Source organism: Chlamydotis macqueenii, chromosome 15 (assembly GCF_036417535.1).
Source record: "Chlamydotis macqueenii isolate bChlMac1 chromosome 15, bChlMac1.mat, whole genome shotgun sequence".
Taxonomy (NCBI): domain Eukaryota; kingdom Metazoa; phylum Chordata; class Aves; order Otidiformes; family Otididae; genus Chlamydotis; species Chlamydotis macqueenii.
Genome location: NC_141570.1, coordinates 2,452,606 through 2,469,693, shown reverse-complemented (window position 1 = coordinate 2,469,693; position 17,088 = coordinate 2,452,606). Strand labels below are relative to the sequence as shown.

At 42.3% G+C, this 17,088-nt stretch overlaps 1 protein-coding gene across 1 annotated transcript; it reads left to right on the top strand.

Annotated features, from left to right (window-relative positions):
- Positions 1-742: 742 nt before the first annotated feature.
- On the top strand, positions 743-13,633 carry TEKT4 (tektin 4). The gene is made up of 6 exons (XM_010129093.2): positions 743-1,277; positions 8,602-8,672; positions 10,198-10,341; positions 10,681-10,903; positions 11,673-11,827; positions 13,331-13,633. The coding sequence occupies exons 1-6, from the start codon at positions 744-746 to the stop codon at positions 13,542-13,544; spliced, it is 1,341 nt and encodes a 446-aa protein (XP_010127395.2). The 5' UTR covers position 743; the 3' UTR covers positions 13,545-13,633.
- Positions 13,634-17,088: the final 3,455 nt, after the last annotated feature.

Sequence of the window (17,088 nt, the reverse complement as noted above, 5' to 3'; positions counted from 1 at the left end):
GATGGAGTGAGGTGCAAAAATGTATTAAATCGAATGGCTTCAAACCAGAGGATGCTGCAGGCCCCGCCCAGAGCCCCGGGGCCTCTGCTAGGCCTTGCCCACCGCCCGGGGGGCTCTTTGGGCCCCGGGGCCTCCTTCTCGCCTTCACCACTGGCTGGGCAGGAGCTGGGCAGGAACTGTGCTGAACTCCTGACAGGATTCCCTTGTATTTCCACAATAAACAGGAAAACGTGTTATTGCGGCAGTTACCAGCTGGAAAAGAGAGAGCCAGAGAACCAGGAGAGCCAGAACGCAATGCAGAGCCTTCAGGGTATCTTTGTTCTCACCACATGCACACGAAATTACGGACGTTACAAGCGCACCGAGGCCTGCGCGGGGAACCCCTCCCGCGCCAGGCCCCGAGGGCGGCGCCGCTCCCCGCTTCCAGGCCGCCCGCCGCCGCCGCCATGACACCGCCAGCCCCACTCCGTCCCCATTGGCTGTCCCCGTCGCCATAGCAACAAGCAGCTTGGAGGCGGGTGCGGGCAGCCGGTGTTCCCCTATCCGACGCGCCCTCGGGGCGGATCCGCGCGCTGATTGGCGGCTGTCGCTGTACGGTACCGAGGGGCGAGCTGTTCCCTCGCTCCCGCCTCGGGTTTCCCTTCGTCATAGGGGGACCCGCCTTCTGATTGGCTGCTACCGTTGCCTCGGCGACGGGAGGACGCGGCGCGGCCTAGTGGGAGCCGGGGCTTGGACCCAGCGCCATGGCGCAGGCCGGGGCCCTGCCGACCGAGGAGCCGGCGCCGCAGGCCCAGCCCGCCTCCGACCTGCCCGTAGAGGCGTGCGAGAAGGCTCCGAACACGAGACCCAACTCCTCCAGCGGCTCGGCCGCTGCTGGCTTCCGCACCGCCAAGTACCTGCCCCACGAGTGGCACCAGAACAACTCCGATCTGTACCACAAGGCCTTCACCGGCTGCGAGCAGGCCGAGCACGGCCGGGCCCAGGCCAAGGAGCTGGCCAAACATGCCGCTGCCACTGCCCAGCGTACCCAGCAGGACACCACGGCCGCCCTTGGCCAGCGCCTGCGGGACATACGCTTCTGGAAGACCGAGCTCCAGAGGGAGATTGAAGATCTCGATGCCGAGACCAACCTGCTGGCAGCCCAGAAGCTGCGGCTGGAAAGGGCGCTCGATGCCACCGAGGTGCCCTATGCCATTGCCACCGATAACCTGCAGTGTCGGGAGAGGAGGCAGCCCCCGGACCTGGTCAGTGATGAGGTGGAGAGGGAGCTCCTGAAGGTGAGCGGGATGCCAGGATGTTCAGTGGTGTTGACTGCTTGCTCTTAGTGCTGCCCCGGTCTCTAAAATGGTGAACAGCTTGGTCAGTAGCGATCTGTCACTCATAGGTTTAAGAAGGATTGTTTAAAAAGTCTTTTAAATTACACGAGTATAACTAGAGGAGACCAGATCCCCTCTCTCAGACCAGATTCAAACAAAATCAAAAGAGGTTTCCTGAACCAAGATAGGCATCCTAGTCTGGCATTAAACTTCTTCCAGCCTCCAGTTGGATCAAAGTCTCCTCATCTCTGTAGGTTTCACTTAAAAAATGCAGTACCCCATGAGCAGCCTGTTGAGGAGCAGTGAAATGCTGCTTGCCTGTTTCCATGCTCAAGCTGTCCAAATCTGACAGCCTCTGCCTTTGGCTGCTAAGTCTGATGCAGTAATCTTAACAAGGTTCATGACGAGGTGGTGATCCAACACTGAACTACAGTGTCTCAACACAAACTCATTCGAAACATCCTGCAGGACAGCAGCACGGCTCTCTCAAAACTGTACGACGTAGTTGTGTGACACCTTGTCCTGATTCTGGCTGGGACAGAGATAATTTTCACCTGAGCTGGGAGAGGAGCTGGAGCTGGTGGCACCTGTTGCTGGGGGACACAGCTGGGTTTGTTATCAATTAGCCAACAGCTGGCATAGTTTACCCAAATTAGCCCGAGGGCTGGTCCATCCCGTGTGATGTCTGCTCAGTATAAAAAGTGGGAACAGGGGTGGGGGACAGGTTTTGCTACCTGGGAGGGAACTGGGCATCAGGATCTTCTGTGAGTTATTGTACTGTAAATTACATGTTTACATATTTTCTGGTTTTGTTTTCTATCTTTGTTTTATTTTCCTCTGCTGTTCTGTTAAACTGTTTTTATCCCAACCCATGAGTTTGGCCTTTCTTCTTTCTTTGCTGATTCTCCTCTCCATCACTCTGTGGAGGATGGTAATGGGGGGGGGGGGGGGGGGGGGAGTGAATGAGTTTCTGTGTGGTATTTTGGCTTCCGAGGGGGGTTAAAGTGTGATGCACCTGCATGAGATGATAATTCTAGGCAAGCAGAGGGACACAGACAGATGGTATTTCTCATTGTGTGACCTCAGCAAGCCTGAGACACTCCTGAAATTTGCTTAATCCTTTTCCTCCCGTAGGGAACTCCTTACTCCAGCTAACACTTTTCTTACCTGGCACTAAGATCCAGCACTGCATGTAGATTACATTCAAACCTGATGCAATTACTGTGGCTGCACATGTTGCAGAGAACAGATTCCGGGTAATTTTTCATTTGGGAATGCTGCGTATTCTAGTGGCCCGCAAATAAATTAATGATTGTCTGCAGCCTCCAGTATACTGTGTAAGTTGATTCATAATGAGTTACTGATTCAACTGGATGATTAATGTTGGATGTTAAAAAAATATTAAAGAGACTGACACAGTTGATGGCATGATAGTATTTAGCAATATTTTTAATGTGAATTGTGTACAGCTGCTGACTTGTAATCAATATTTAAGAAGTTGTTCCAGTCAAAAATATAAACATGTGAGAGTTAATGTATAGGGTATTTCAGTGTGTGAATTGTTAAAAGATCCATATTACAGGGGAAAAAATAATTTTCATCAGCTGCTGATGTTTTAGAGAGGTCTGTGAGATGTAAGATTTACACAAAAAAAAAAAAAAATTATGTCAGGATTTCTCCCCTGTATTTCTTCTCTCCTGATCTCAGAAAATAGTTTGTTTATTGCTCAGAGTCCCTCTGCTGCTGCTAATTCTTCACCTGAAGTTGTGATTGTCTGCTTGTGAGGACAGACTGTCGACAGCCAAGTGGGATGTCATCAAAAAAGAATTATGTGAGTTCAGATGAGGCGTGTATACTGGCAGCAGATGGACTCTTGAGAAATGAAGATTTTGTTGCCATGCCGATGACCTTTGCAGTGCAGAAGGAAGAGGAATACGTAATATCTGAGGAAATCCTTCCCATTTTCACAGAGGTATAGATTTCATGGCATGAACTTTTGCAAATAGATTTTAAAATGTGCTGCAGCTATACTGTGTAGTATTCATTGCAAGAAATCAGATGGTATCTTGTATTTCTTACTCTCTCCAAAACTGACTAATAATTCTTGACACTTAGAGCTGCTTTTCCATGAATTCAGACTGTTCACTGCACAGATTTCCCAGTTAATGGCCCAGTTCACTGGTAGCTCTGTGTTAAAACATCTGCTTATTTGGAGGAGTTATGCAAATTTTATCACTAAAGTACTGACATGCTTTTTCTGAATGTTGCTTACTTGTCCAGTCACTTTCTAATCTTAACTCTCTTAGAAATGGTGGTGCAAGGGAGATCTTCCCATGCAAAAAACGATAAAAAGAAGGAATAGTTTCCATAAGTCAGCTGTGTTGGGAAACAGATGTTCTTTTCCTTGCAATTTTAATTACAAAGTTAATTGATATTCTAGGGCATTTTCCTTCCTTTGAAATTCTTCCGCTTGTGCTAGGAGCCGAGGCTTGTGCTGGTGTCATCCTCTGGTATCTTTGCCATGTTCCTACCAGCTCCCATGGACGGGAGCATGGGGGATTCTGCAGCTGGTGGAAGTGTGTCTGGACAAGGGACTGCCTTTTGCAACTTTGTGGAAAAGCTTTTTGTAGGACATAGGTTTTGTTCCTGCTTTCAGCTTTCTGCAGCACTGAAGAACGTTTCCCAGTTCCCAGAGCATCCTGCTGAGATAACCACCTTCTGGCAGCCCCTCGGCACAGACGACATTTGAAGAGACAACACCAGATACACATGTAAAAGCAGTTTGAATTTTTGCATGTAATTGCACTTTCATTACCTGTTCAGCAGAAATCACTGCAGGTGACTCAAAGAAAACAGCAGGTTCTCTGATGAAGGTTTTGTGCATCCAGATAATATTTGGAGTTTTCCTGGTTTTTGGCATGCTATCTATTTCTTTTAGGGAGTTCTGATTCCGGCTCATCTGTCCTACTTGCTTTGCAGCACAGAGTCCTATTTAGATCACCTGTTGTGATACCTACCAGCCACTGCTGGAATGAGAGATGAGGGTATTTAGACAAAAGCTCCTCACATGCATAGTAAAATCAGCTGTTACCCAGAAGTTCATTGGCTCCACTTAACAGCATATTCAGCTTTTCTTCATGCAGTTCTGGTTAAGAAAAAAAAAGCTGAAGGACACAATTGTTTTTCCAATAAAGAAGTATCTTTGACCAAAAAGAAGATAAAATCTCTCAAATAGAATAATTTTATTTCTTTGTGCTGCTGCATTAGAAATAGCTGAATTCAGAAAAAGCAGTACATGCATCTGTTTTGTATGAAGCTTTTGACTTTCATAACCCGCATGACATCTCCTCTGAATCCCCTGTACATCAGTTTGATGACAGTTCAGGATGTTTGTGTGTACGTATTTAGTATGGAAAATGTAAGCCCTAGCAAAGGACTTGCCACGTGGTGGTATACTGTCAATAAATCATGTTTCAGCTGTGTATACACTGCATTTCAAGGTTATTTCCACATGTCCAGAGTCCAGACTCATTACCTGAGTGCCAGATGTGACTGCGGAGTAAGTGGATGTACTTACATTCGTGCCATTTTTTTACCTGAGGCTCAGAGTGTTGATTTGTTCTGTGTTTGCTTCAACAATGAAGTCAGCCCCAGCTATTCCCTGATACTGAAGACAAAGGCATTAGCTGAGATCTGTTAACTGTGTAAAATCAAAGTTTTAAAAAGTGGAGACAGGATACATGCGTATATATTCCTGCTACCTGCAATAATGAGCAAGGAGAACAGCAGAATACCACTTCCAAACACCATGATCTGTAGCTTTGCCAAGTGACCCAGTGCGCAACAGGACAGTCCTGTCCGTAGACGACTCAGTTAAGAGTGCAGTGCTTCTTTTCAATGTCTGCAGAGCCTGGATTTTGAAATGGCTCAGAGACCAGCGGGGAAAAAGGCCAGTCACAGAGCTGAGATGTTGCAAACTGCTCCCTGCTTTCACTCCCAGCTATAATGAATAACAGTTGTCGTGTTACGTGCTGTTTGGGGGTCTAAATCTAGTGAGATCTGAAAGCTAGCTTGCTTTTATTTGCGGTGCTGATGTGCGGGATGTCTGGTGTCATGTTGTTATTGATGGATGGATGCAGCTGGATTTGTAATCGGGGATGACCATGCAGCGTCCCTCATGGGGTTCCACCAGGGTCCTTAGCTGCTCGCCCACCATGCCGTTCTGGCCCCGGGTGCTCTATCCAAACATTGCTGACATCTGCAAGTCACTGATGTAAAAAGAGAGGCTGCAAGAAAACTAAATTTGTAAATTGATGGAAGGCACAAACATCTGCTCTTAAGCATTTTCTTTGCACCGTTAATTAGACACTTAGAAAGTCATGAACTGCGATGGTTTTATCACTAGATTTGAGGAAAATCCAACTTTTGCATCATAAGCATTAAATACTGTAATAAAAAAAAGGCATGCTAAACTGTAAAATGTTCTCTCCCTGTTAATTGACAACCATTTATAATAGCAGAGGTTTACTGTTAGCCTTAACTGTGGAGAAGACAGCTGAAGAGAAGCCAAGATCACTTCAGATTTGATAGTATTTCATTTTATAGACAGCACACGAAGACATATTTGGGGAAAATAAGGAGAGGAAAAGAAGACATTTCATCCAAGTCCTATCACAAACTGAAGAAATGCAAATCTAAGTTATTGTCCTCTGAACCAGGGATGCTGCTAGCTACTGGAACTCTTTCTTTAATACAGACTGGGCCTTCAAATGAATTGCCCATGCAATTCTGTGCCCAGACTAAACAAAGGTCATCCGTTCTGCCACAAGATCTGCCCCCAGGGTTTTAATGTGGAATCACCCACATTTTTATGGCTGAAATCACAAAGTCTGGGAGAGCCGTGCTCCTGGCTGCAGCTCTCTGCTGTGGTTGTTGGTGGAATTTACTCCGCAAAGAACATGCAAAGGAGCAGATGTGGCTTTTTGTAAGTCCTCCCTGTGGCGTGAGAGATTTTCAGCCCTTGCCCCTCTGTGGGTAGTGCTACCTAGCTGGCGTTCACACGGTGTGGACCTTCTCCCACGTCATCCCACGAGCCAGCCACAGCAACGGGTGGGCAGCGGGCTGGATCGTGCTGTGGTGTCCGACAGCACAGCTGGGACCAAGGGACCTCGATCAAAGGATCTTCAGCTTCAATCTAGAGCCACAGCTCCTCCCAGCCACACAATCTGAATTTTTAACTGGTTTAAAAGTTAAGAGAAATCATTTAGTAGATAAATGTTGGGAATTCATTGTCATTTATGCCTGCTCATTCACTCTAACTGGTCTTAGACTTCCATTAATTATGAGAACTGTATCTTCCTTTTTAAATGTCATATTTCAATGCATATCTCCTCAACAGGGAATCAATTTTTACATTTTATTTTAGATCATTCAACAAGGGAATTCTTTATTTGAGCACCATTTCACTTTTTCCGTGTGAGGGACCTTAATTGCTAATGGAAGGCTTTTCTCATTTAAAATTGTGGACATTACTCATAGGAAATTGATTGTCTCTTTGTTTACATGGAGACTGACTACCCAACACAAAATAATATCAATTACTATAAATGTAATTCCGAGTGCTGGATCTTTCTAACCCTGTAAAATCCCTTTGAAATTTTATTTTGAGAACCCAGCTGTTATAATACTTCCTCCCTGCAGAACTTGAGTTTTAGTGTTCTTAGTTTGTAAAATGATACCTTCAGCTATGCATTTATTTTGTGTTCTTTTAAAGCCTTAAAAAAATAAGATTTTCTTTCCACTCACAATTGTCCTTTTCCATTTAGAAGAAAATGATCTTTCTTCTGGTCCCTGTTGGTTTCTTGTGATGGAGAAACTGACACTGCGGGGATGTATGCGCTCATTTATTTGTCAGAAACAGTACAGGGATCGGCGAGAGCCGGCAGTGCTCTGGGAATAAAGTTTATTAGTAAGGACGCACTCCCGTAGCTGTCATTGGATGACTGTCATTGATGTAAATCAGCAAAATTAATTGTGAGTTTTTCCTGTACGAAAGCTCTTTTTAATAACTGAGCCTCAAATATTAAATTCCTTTAAATAACAGAAAGGAAAATGCTTGCTGGACTGGCTTTTATATAATATGTAATCACCAGGTCAGTAAAGTCACTTCATAGAGCACTGAGAGTTAATCCCCAAAGCAGCATTACTGCAGTCAAAAATGAGCAGCAGGTACTTTTTGTCCAACAAGAGATTGTTAGAAAGTGTGGTCTTTTTTTTTGTTTGATCACGTCTGTGTTGAAATGAATATTCCTGCTAAAACCAACTTGAGCGGAAGCTTCAGACGTCGGATCCATCATCAAGGTGAGGTAAAGCTTTGTGACTTTGAGCAGTCACATCTTGTAGCTGAAAGGAAATTAACCCCCCAGGCAACATTGGATATTTGAGATAATTCTGAAGTCTGTCACCTGAGGCAAAATGAGTTCTGGAATAAATAAATCCAGTAAAAAAAAAATTAAAGCTAAGTGTCATTTATGAAAGCTTACCTATTCCTGCTGAAGCAGGCAATGAATGGTTAAATCATAGAGTAACTTCTATTTTTAGTTGCTACAAAGCATTGAAGGAAGCAGGCCAACAGAAGATTATGATACTGCCGTTCATTTATGTTATGCACCTTATCACCGTACTTCAGACAAACCGTTTTTGGAGATCTGCAGGGATCCGATGGAAGCTTCTGCCTTGCGTACAGATACAACGCTCACTACAGAGCAAGGCAGCAGCTTCAGAAGGTCTCCGCAAGGTCTCTGCGGGTTTTGGCAGGCAGGGTTTTGCCAGAAAAGCTGATCTGTGGTGTCACATCCCTGTGCGAGGCAGCAGCCTCTGACACCCAGCGTCCTGCCCGGTTTCCTAATGGTACCTTGCGTTTGTGCGAGGCAGTGGCTCTGGTCTCCTGCTGAGCGTGGTGCTCCTGCCTTTTTTCTCCTACTTCAAGGCTGTGCAAGTAGTTCAGATATTCTGTTTAATCTGATAGAATATACATACAATCTGAAAATAGTGAATCCCCAGGTTTTAGAAGTATTCCAAGTATTGGTGCTGCCTTAAATTTATAGCTGAGTTACCGAGGTATCTGCTAACTCCTTAGAAGGTCTGGTCTTGTCTTGTGATAATAAGCTAAGAGTGGGTGATGAGTGAAAGATTTGAGTATTTATCCACAACCATTGAAATGAAATTGCTCTGCAGGATAGCGTATACTGCACTGGATATCACAGAAGTCTCTGTTTTCATCTAGGAAGTTGAACTCATCAGAAGCATCCAGGAGCTTTTGAGAAGAGCTTTGATGGAAGCTGGCAACCAGATGCGGTAAGACATTTTTCACAATACCTTAGTAGCTAATTCATATAGCCAAATAATTCCTGACATACTGGGGTACAATGCCCAGTGTATAGAGTTCATAGCCATGCCAGACGTATGAGCCTCATGAATTCCATTTAAACCTGAAAAGAGGTACTCGGTGATGAAACTTCAGGGTTTTCCAGTAGGGTAGGGTAAGGTAAGAGCCATGCCCTAACGCCATGCTTTAGATTTTCAGCCCTGGTTTCCAGTATGTGTATTCAGTTCTCCAATTTTCCAACACTGAACTTAAGTGCAATAAAAATATTATCTGGATATCACTTTACCTTGTTGCACCTTATGATATGTTTGTAGTATAGAATCTTTTAAAATAATTTATCTGATCAAAGGACCTTTTCAAGATGAGTTTTTTGCCACTAGATGTCAGTACGAACTAAAAATACGCAACATCACTACCTTCTGTGCCAGTGTGGGTGTTCATTGCATTTCAAAAGGAATATTTACTTTTAATTTATAGCAAACTGTGGAAAGATGTTACTCGAATCCTAAGGTGCATCAATATGAAGGTGTTAGCTGCTGGAAACTCTGATTTTTAATTTATTTTTTTTTTAATCTGGCCCAATTGGTCCTATTCTACTAGATAAAATGAAATATTGTTTTTAGAAAGAAAGTCTATAAATGCAAAATAGTTTAACATGTTTCTATTACACCAATTAGCCTATGAGAGTAATCTACTGAGTTTAGGCTTCGGTTTTTTTATAGTTGTTTTAAGATTGTTTTAGTACTATCACTGGCCAGCACAGTCTTTTTAATTCCTTAGGTGACAGTGACATCTGGTGTTAATAGTTGATAACGACCCACTGTCTTTTGTAATCTGAAGTAATTCTAATTAATTGGGTAATGTGTAACTCATTTAATTGACAACAAAGTAGCAGTTTTAGCTCTGAATACCATTATACCTGTATTTTCCAAGGACAAATTTCACTGTCTGCGTGCTTCAGTCTTTGAAAGGCTAGCTAGGAGGGCTCAGGGAATGATACTGGGTCACTTTGTGGAGGGCTTAAATTTGAGTCAGGCTCAATATACTAGCAAAAGAGGAGGATGGGTCTTCTATTAGCACTACCTGACATCTCATCGTAGGAAGAATGTCCTGTCGGGCAAACCTCCCACATATTCGCCCCATAAGAACTGCAGCTGTAGCCACTATTGTCAAATGCTCTGTGTTTTGGGAGTATTGTGTAAAATGTGAAGTGCAACAACTCCTTGGTGGCAGGCTATAAGAGCTCTAAACCTCCAGTAGGCACAGAACAGTACTGAAGGTCTAGGGTAGTGGTTAACCACATCAGCCTTCCTGTCCTTCTAGCAGGTGGTTGTGGGAGAGTTTCGTTAAGATTTTCAAGACAAAAATGAGAGTTTGTGTTCTCATAGTTCTTTGAAAGACAAAGGCTCAGAGTCCAGCTTCACAAGTATGTGATAGTGTTTTGTTAATTATATTATTTTCCACTAACAATGTGTGATAATGATGACTTTTCAGATTAAATCGAGATCACAAAGAGGTTTGTGAAATGGACTGGTCAGACAAAGTTGAAACCTACATCATTGATAACAAATGTGGAAGATACAGAAACCAGAGCACCAACATCCAGTTCCACCCTAGCTCAGTGAAGTCTGAAGAGAGGTGAGCTATTACTGTCCTTATCCTCCACAAATAACCCTGCTAAAATACAATGCATCCTTTGTGTCACTGACAGCTGTAATGCTGCTCTGGATTAAAGGTGTGATTGGTGCTTCTTTGGAAATACATGTCATAGCTTTTAAATAGCTACGTGGATAGTAAAGGCAGTGCTACCATCTCAGCATGGGGCATTCCTTCATGGTAAGTCTAGACAGCATGCAACAGCAAAAACAAATAGATGTTGACAACACTTTGGGAGAAAACCAGCTTCAGATTGCCTTAGGTGCAACTTGAACGAAAGCGCGAGGTTCCTATTTGTATAGCATTCACCTCTTCTTCCAGTGCCTCAACACCCAAGGCATGGGCCAAGTTCAGTTATGACAACGTCTACAAGGCAGAACAGGAAAAACAAGCTTCCAGCAATCTTCGTGCCTTGATTGACAGTATTCTTCATGATGTATCTGAGGACCTGAGGAGGCAATGTGCTATTGTCAATGAGGCTTTTGCCAAACGCTGTAAGGAGCTGAATGACGCAAAATACAATCTGGAGTATCACTTGAAAAAAGTAAGTGTTATTTTTTAAACGCTGGCTACATGCGTGTTTTTTGAGAAGATCACAGCAGATTGATCCTCTAGGAAAAAATATCTTGGCCCATGTCAGGTATCGAACACTGTTTTGTGTCAGCCAGGATTCCCAGGCTAGCCTGATTATCACTTCTATGGAATGAAATCCCTACTGTGCTGCAGCTGTATCAGCAGCAGCAGTTCCTGGCAAGTGACAAGAGGTATTTTCAGCCTCTGGCCCTTCTCCAATGTGGAGCAGCTTCTACTTCTGTGTTAGGCTATTGGCAAGTGTGGAAAAAACAGTAATTCCTTAGCACCTGGTGGGTAATGACAGCTGGGTGTGTCAGTGGTTGTGAGGGAACAGGGATTCAGAATTTCCTGTCTTTTCCATTTTCTTCACTAATGCCAGAAATCCATGCATTTCCAAGCTGATCAGCAGTTCTCAATCTCATTCAAAATAGCTTGATTTTTTCTTGGATCATTTATAGTTAAAAGCAATTCATGGAGGTGGAATGTGTTGTCAGGAGACATGGAAGAGTGTTTCAACTGGCTGCAGAATATTTGCTGCTTTTTAGAGCAAAGATCAGATTCTCAGTGTAGTAGTAGAAATAGAGGTCAAAACCTCCTTTGTACTTCTATTTCTTCTATATTCTGGCCAAATAGGAGGTCAAAACTATGACTGATTCACTAGGACCATGAACAGATGTATGGCATGCAGAGACAATGTGTATCTCTTTTAACAATTCTTTCCTTGGGTGTATCCTCTTTAGATCCTTAAGGAGATGGGAGATAAAGAAGCCAGCATTGTGGCTCTCAAACAAGCGATCAGAGACAAAGAAGGCCCGATGAAAGTTGCTCAAACAAGGCTGTATGACAGGTCTTTTAGACCCAACATAGAGCTCTGCAGAGATGAAGCACAATTCAGGTAAACACTATCAAACAAGTCCTCCGAGGTGTCCGTTCTGTGCAGAAGTGATGTTAGACAGTTTTTGAACATTTTATTGGCAACACATAGCCTTTAGCTTTTATTACTAGGTTTGATTCTGATATAAATCAGAAATAATTAAATCGACTGAAATCACTGTGAGGAAAATATCATTTTAACCTAATGTATGAACAAAGAGAAAATCTATAGGCTCAACTCTGCCTTTTGTCTCTATGCTTTCTTCTCTGAACTGTGTGGTTTCTTCTTCATTTAGATAATCTGAAAGAATCTAACAGCATGTGGGTTGCTTGCAACCCTTTTGCTGTTAGCAAAAATTCACCACAAGGTGGAATCTATGCCGAATGAATTCTGCTTGGAGTGCTGAGGATGTAAATAGGCTGCACACATCCATAGCCTGGGACAAGTCCTCAGTGCTAGGAAGCATTAGGCTGGTGGCATTTGATTTTCGGTAATAATCCGTTTTAAAACTGGAGGTCAACAAATCCTTTCAAATTAAAGGTCTGAGTGTCACATTTGTCAGTTTTAATCTCATTATAAGCTTTGTAATTGATTCTCCTCCCTCATATTTTCCTACCCTTAGGAAAAGCAGGGGAATCAGCTTTTGCAGGCTTACAGTATCCTTGTAGCAAAGTGCCTACTGTTCAAAGCCAATATGCTGTTCTTTATACAGTGAGGAAGAAGTTACAGCTAATCCAAGTGCTGTATATCATCTCAGGCACACTTATTTAAGGTCCCGATTCAGCAAACCATCCATGTGCAAGCTTTTCAGTATGTACCTTGCCTTTAATGGGATTTAAGGTCGCGTGCGAGTCCTCTGCTGAATGGGCACGTGTTTAATTGCCAGGCTTACACTGTTTGTAGTTACTCAGTTAGCATAGCGCACACGGATCTTGCTTTCCCAGGAAGTAAATATGTGCCTTCTCCACAGGCAGATTGTAGTAAAGCACCTAACTCTCACTGGCTTTCAGTTGAAATTATGTGCTGCTTTAAAAAAGATTTGCTGCCTTTTTTTTTTTTTTTTAAATGGTGTGTGGCTGCTTCTTTAAAAGCTTGTATGCTTTTAAAGTAGACTGTTTTCTGATCTCTCGTGCAAGTATTATCTTTAATACTTGAGTTTTATACCAGTGAACAGGCTTAACAAAATGCTGAGCCGGTCAAACTGGGTGATTACCTAACAATTTTTGTCCTAGAATTCCTAGTACAAGTGTCCTACAGAGTGGGAGAAGGTGAGGATGGATAGTTACGCTGTGCTTAGTGGCGAAATATTCTCGGTACTGTATAAATCACGTGAGACGTCTGTGCAGAGGCTGTGAAAGTGAACTCTGCTTTTGACCAAGGGTGTAGGACCTCTCTGAGGTCCTTTCTTGTTGAGCGTTATGATTCTATAGCTGTTGATCTTTATTCCAATTACGGTTCATACATCTTTTTGAACACCAAGTGGCTTCTGCTCTTATTTTTATTACTTAATGTAATTCTGTTCAGGTTGATCAGTGAAGCTGAAGAACTAACAGAGTCCACTGAATCCCTGAAGAAAAAACTGCTGGAATCTGAAGAGTCTCTGAGGAACCTGGAAGACATACGGATGAATTTAGAAAAAGAAATAGCTGTGAAAACAAACAGCATTTTTATCGATAGGCAAAAGTGCATGGCTCATCGTGCACGATACCCTGCTGTTTTTAAATTAGCAGGTTACTAATAGTAATCTCTGTACTAACTATGCAAAGTCTGGAAAAATATTGTCTAGAATATTTCATGTAAAATACATGGATAATATTATATGCAGAAGTACTGTATTCACTGTTATTTTCCTCTCTTTGGGGTAAAATGCATTAGTATGGTGGGCTTTGAGTCTTGCCTTTAAAAGTTCTGTCTGAGTACAGATATTTATAGTGAGTTTGAAACAGCTTAAAGGCAATTCATTACATCTAGAATTTATCTATATCATGCGTGCATAATTTTCACAGTATGTCATATTTGAAGTTTTCAACCTAATAGCTGAATATGTAGAATGAATATTTATAGTGAATAATAATAATATACACAGATGTAGGTATAACACTTATAGCTTTCTGTTGTTTTCAGGCAGCCTGAAATGAGAGCAATAAAACTGCTTGCCTGACAGAAGATCACATGATCAGCAAGGGAACAGATGATAGACTTTTAAGCTGCTCAAACATTATTAGTTAAAAAAAAAGCTTAAGCTTGCACAGGTTAGATGACAATCTGACTATTGGCAAAACCACTCCCAGTCCATGACACCAGCTTATATCATCTGAAAATAAGTCCGAGGATCTTGAACCTTCAAGTTGATAAGTTTGGTTGTTTTTTTTTTTTTTTCAGGAAAAAAAAAAGCTAAAAAACTTGTGAACAGCAATCATGCTTTCAACTTAAGCACTTGAATGTTGAATTGATCTGTTCCAACTGTTTCCTGGAAGCAAGGCATGTGTTTGAACTATTACCTGTACTGGAGAACACATCAGATTCATCTGCTCTGGTCGAGCAATGTAACAAACGCCATTCATCCATTAGCTGAGTAGGCCACTTGGCTAAATAGGTGACGTGTCAAAAAAGGGGAAAAAAGGACATGGAACAGAATTCCATTATGGTTTTCTGTATTACAATTTTTACTTTTAAAAAGCAGCTGATCAAGGAGGGGGAAAAAAAAAAAAACAAAAAGCAAAGCGCATAAATGAACCCCTAGCCAGTGTACATTTCTGAATAAGCCCTGCCCTGTTACCCGGAGCAGGAGAGGCCGCTAGCCGATGTGTTTTTCTCACAGATAGCTATTTGTATTATCTTAACTCAGGATGTGCAGAGCACTGTTCAACAATTGCCCTCCTGCTAAAAGCTCCTACCCTTTCTTTGAAAACCACCTGTGTTGGTGAGGACTTTTGACCCAAGCCTCTATTTTACAGGCTTTGTGTTCAAAAGTTTTGTATTGCTTTTTTAATAGATTTCCTCTTCATGTTTATGTTTTTATAGTCCAGATGTTGAATCCTTATTAGAGGGAAATGGCATGTAGATTTAAAAAAAAAAAAATACATGTGGCTTTCCTATACTTTTCTGCATCCAGAACTTAAAGCAGTTACTACAGACTGTTGTAGACTGAAAACATTCATCCTGCCTTTCTTAAAACACCCCCAGCACCTTTCCTCTTGGCAGCATATTCCAGCCTGTTCTCCATTACGAAGCCTTACAGCGTAATCGGTGGGTCACACACCTTGTGTGCAGTTACGTCACTGCCCAGTTGTGTACAAAACTGCCTTTAGCTGCACCAGAATAAGAAAACCCTTTCCTAAGGGTATTCCAGCATTCAGAGCTGTGGTGTTAAAATTGTTGTGGTCATTTAGCCCCAGCCCCTAGACAGTGCTGCTTATTTGGTGACGTGTACCTCTCAGGGAAAGATAAGACCATGAACCAGGCTTTAGACTAAAGAAAAAGGAGAGGGGAATCAAAGTAGAGTTTGAGTTATGATGGGATGAGGAGAATATGCAGTCCCGGACCCAGAAGTATGATTTTGATCAAGAGTTTTGCATTAGAGAGAGGGAAAGAAAAGTGCTGTCATCTTCTCTGAGACTGTGCTGAGTACAAATAACCTTATGGCCCATATTGGGCTGTAAATGGAGCTTTCCCTAATTAAAGCCTATCAGTTTAATTTACCTTTGTGAACTAAATGAGCCTGCCCTTGCTTTAGGCCAGTCAATGAAAATCCTGTTCTGGCAGGAGTGTAATCACTGCCCTATTCACATGGTAATAGATGAATAAAGCAAGTTGTAAGAGTGAGAATTAGATGGAATAGCTTCAAGTTTCAGTAATTATTTTTTCTTTAATTACAGATTTAAAAAAAAAAAAGCCAGTGCTCTAGCATGTAAATATATTTTAAAATTATTTTTTCATAACTCATTTTTAAGCTGAGGATTTACCAGGAAATATTTTAAAATATGTTTTAGCTGGCTCTTGTGTGAGCTAGGGTCACAGGTGAGCTATAGCTTCCTATTGTCCTGAGCTCTACCTGCTAATCTGTATGGAAAGCGTGGACTTTTTTTATTTCATTAGGATTTTTTTTTTATTTATTATGCTGAGAAATTTCTGGTTGTGAAGACAAGGTTTAATTTCTGGAGGGTCTGAGTGTTTTCTCATCTGCTTACAGGTAGCAGAAGGAATTAATGGTGTGATAAATGATACCTTATAATGCCTGGTACAGAGACTTCAGGAAAAACCAGACGTGAAGACCCATTAAAAACTTATTTGTTACTTAAGAGCAGATACATTCTGCAAGGAGAGCAAAAGAGGTTACAGAAAATGGGATATATTATTTGTGTAGTATTTTTGTCATGAATAATTTATTTTCTCTAAGACTGAAGCTTAGAACAACTGTCTGATAATTTCAGCCTCGTACTGTGTCACAGGTCACTAAAAAATTTAGTACCGAAGTGGCAGACAGCAGCACCGAGATGCCCAGATGAGATTTTTCAGAAGACACTGTCTCTGCTTTTGGACCCCTGACACACGGTACAAACAATGCCTGCTTAAAATATTGATCTTTAATTCGGTTTACATGGTAAATAGCCACAAGGCCAGCCAGTAACACCAGCTGTGTCCTGAAGAAGAGACTGAACATGGGCAGTTTTTTCTGTTGTTCTTCAAGATTCTGTTAGAGGTAATTTGCAGCGTAATTACAAAATAACCTGCAGAGAAGTGGAAATGATTTTAAAATCTTTTCCTGAGCAATTTTTCCAAGTAATTTCTGTGTAGTCTCTTAGTTCTGCTGGCCCATCTAAGTAAATTGCATCCCAACATCAGTCTTAGCAGTAATAAAAGTGGCAGGAACAACCTTATGGCCGTGTACAGTGCTCGTTAGTGGCCTGTTTGATTCCTTGGATGTGTCTGTAGCTAGGTCACACACTGGGTCCGTGGCAGGCTGAGAACAGGGGCAATCAAGAACCTGTAAAGCTGATCCAAAAATTCCTCACACAAAGACCACTGCAGGGTTTTTTGCAAGGCTTGTTTCCATATCTTAGATCCTCTTTTCCATGTGCAGAGTGGCAGGGTGGTCTTCATAGCATTGAGAAACAAATCCCAGCTGAAGAGGGAGGAGAACTGGCTGAACAGGGAAAGGTCAGTGTGGCTAATGTGTCCATGGACAACCAACCTGAGCTGGACTTGCCATTAATAACCTCATTCAATATTGTTTAGTAACTAAGTAGCATTTGAGAAACATACTTGTCTTGAAAGTTTCT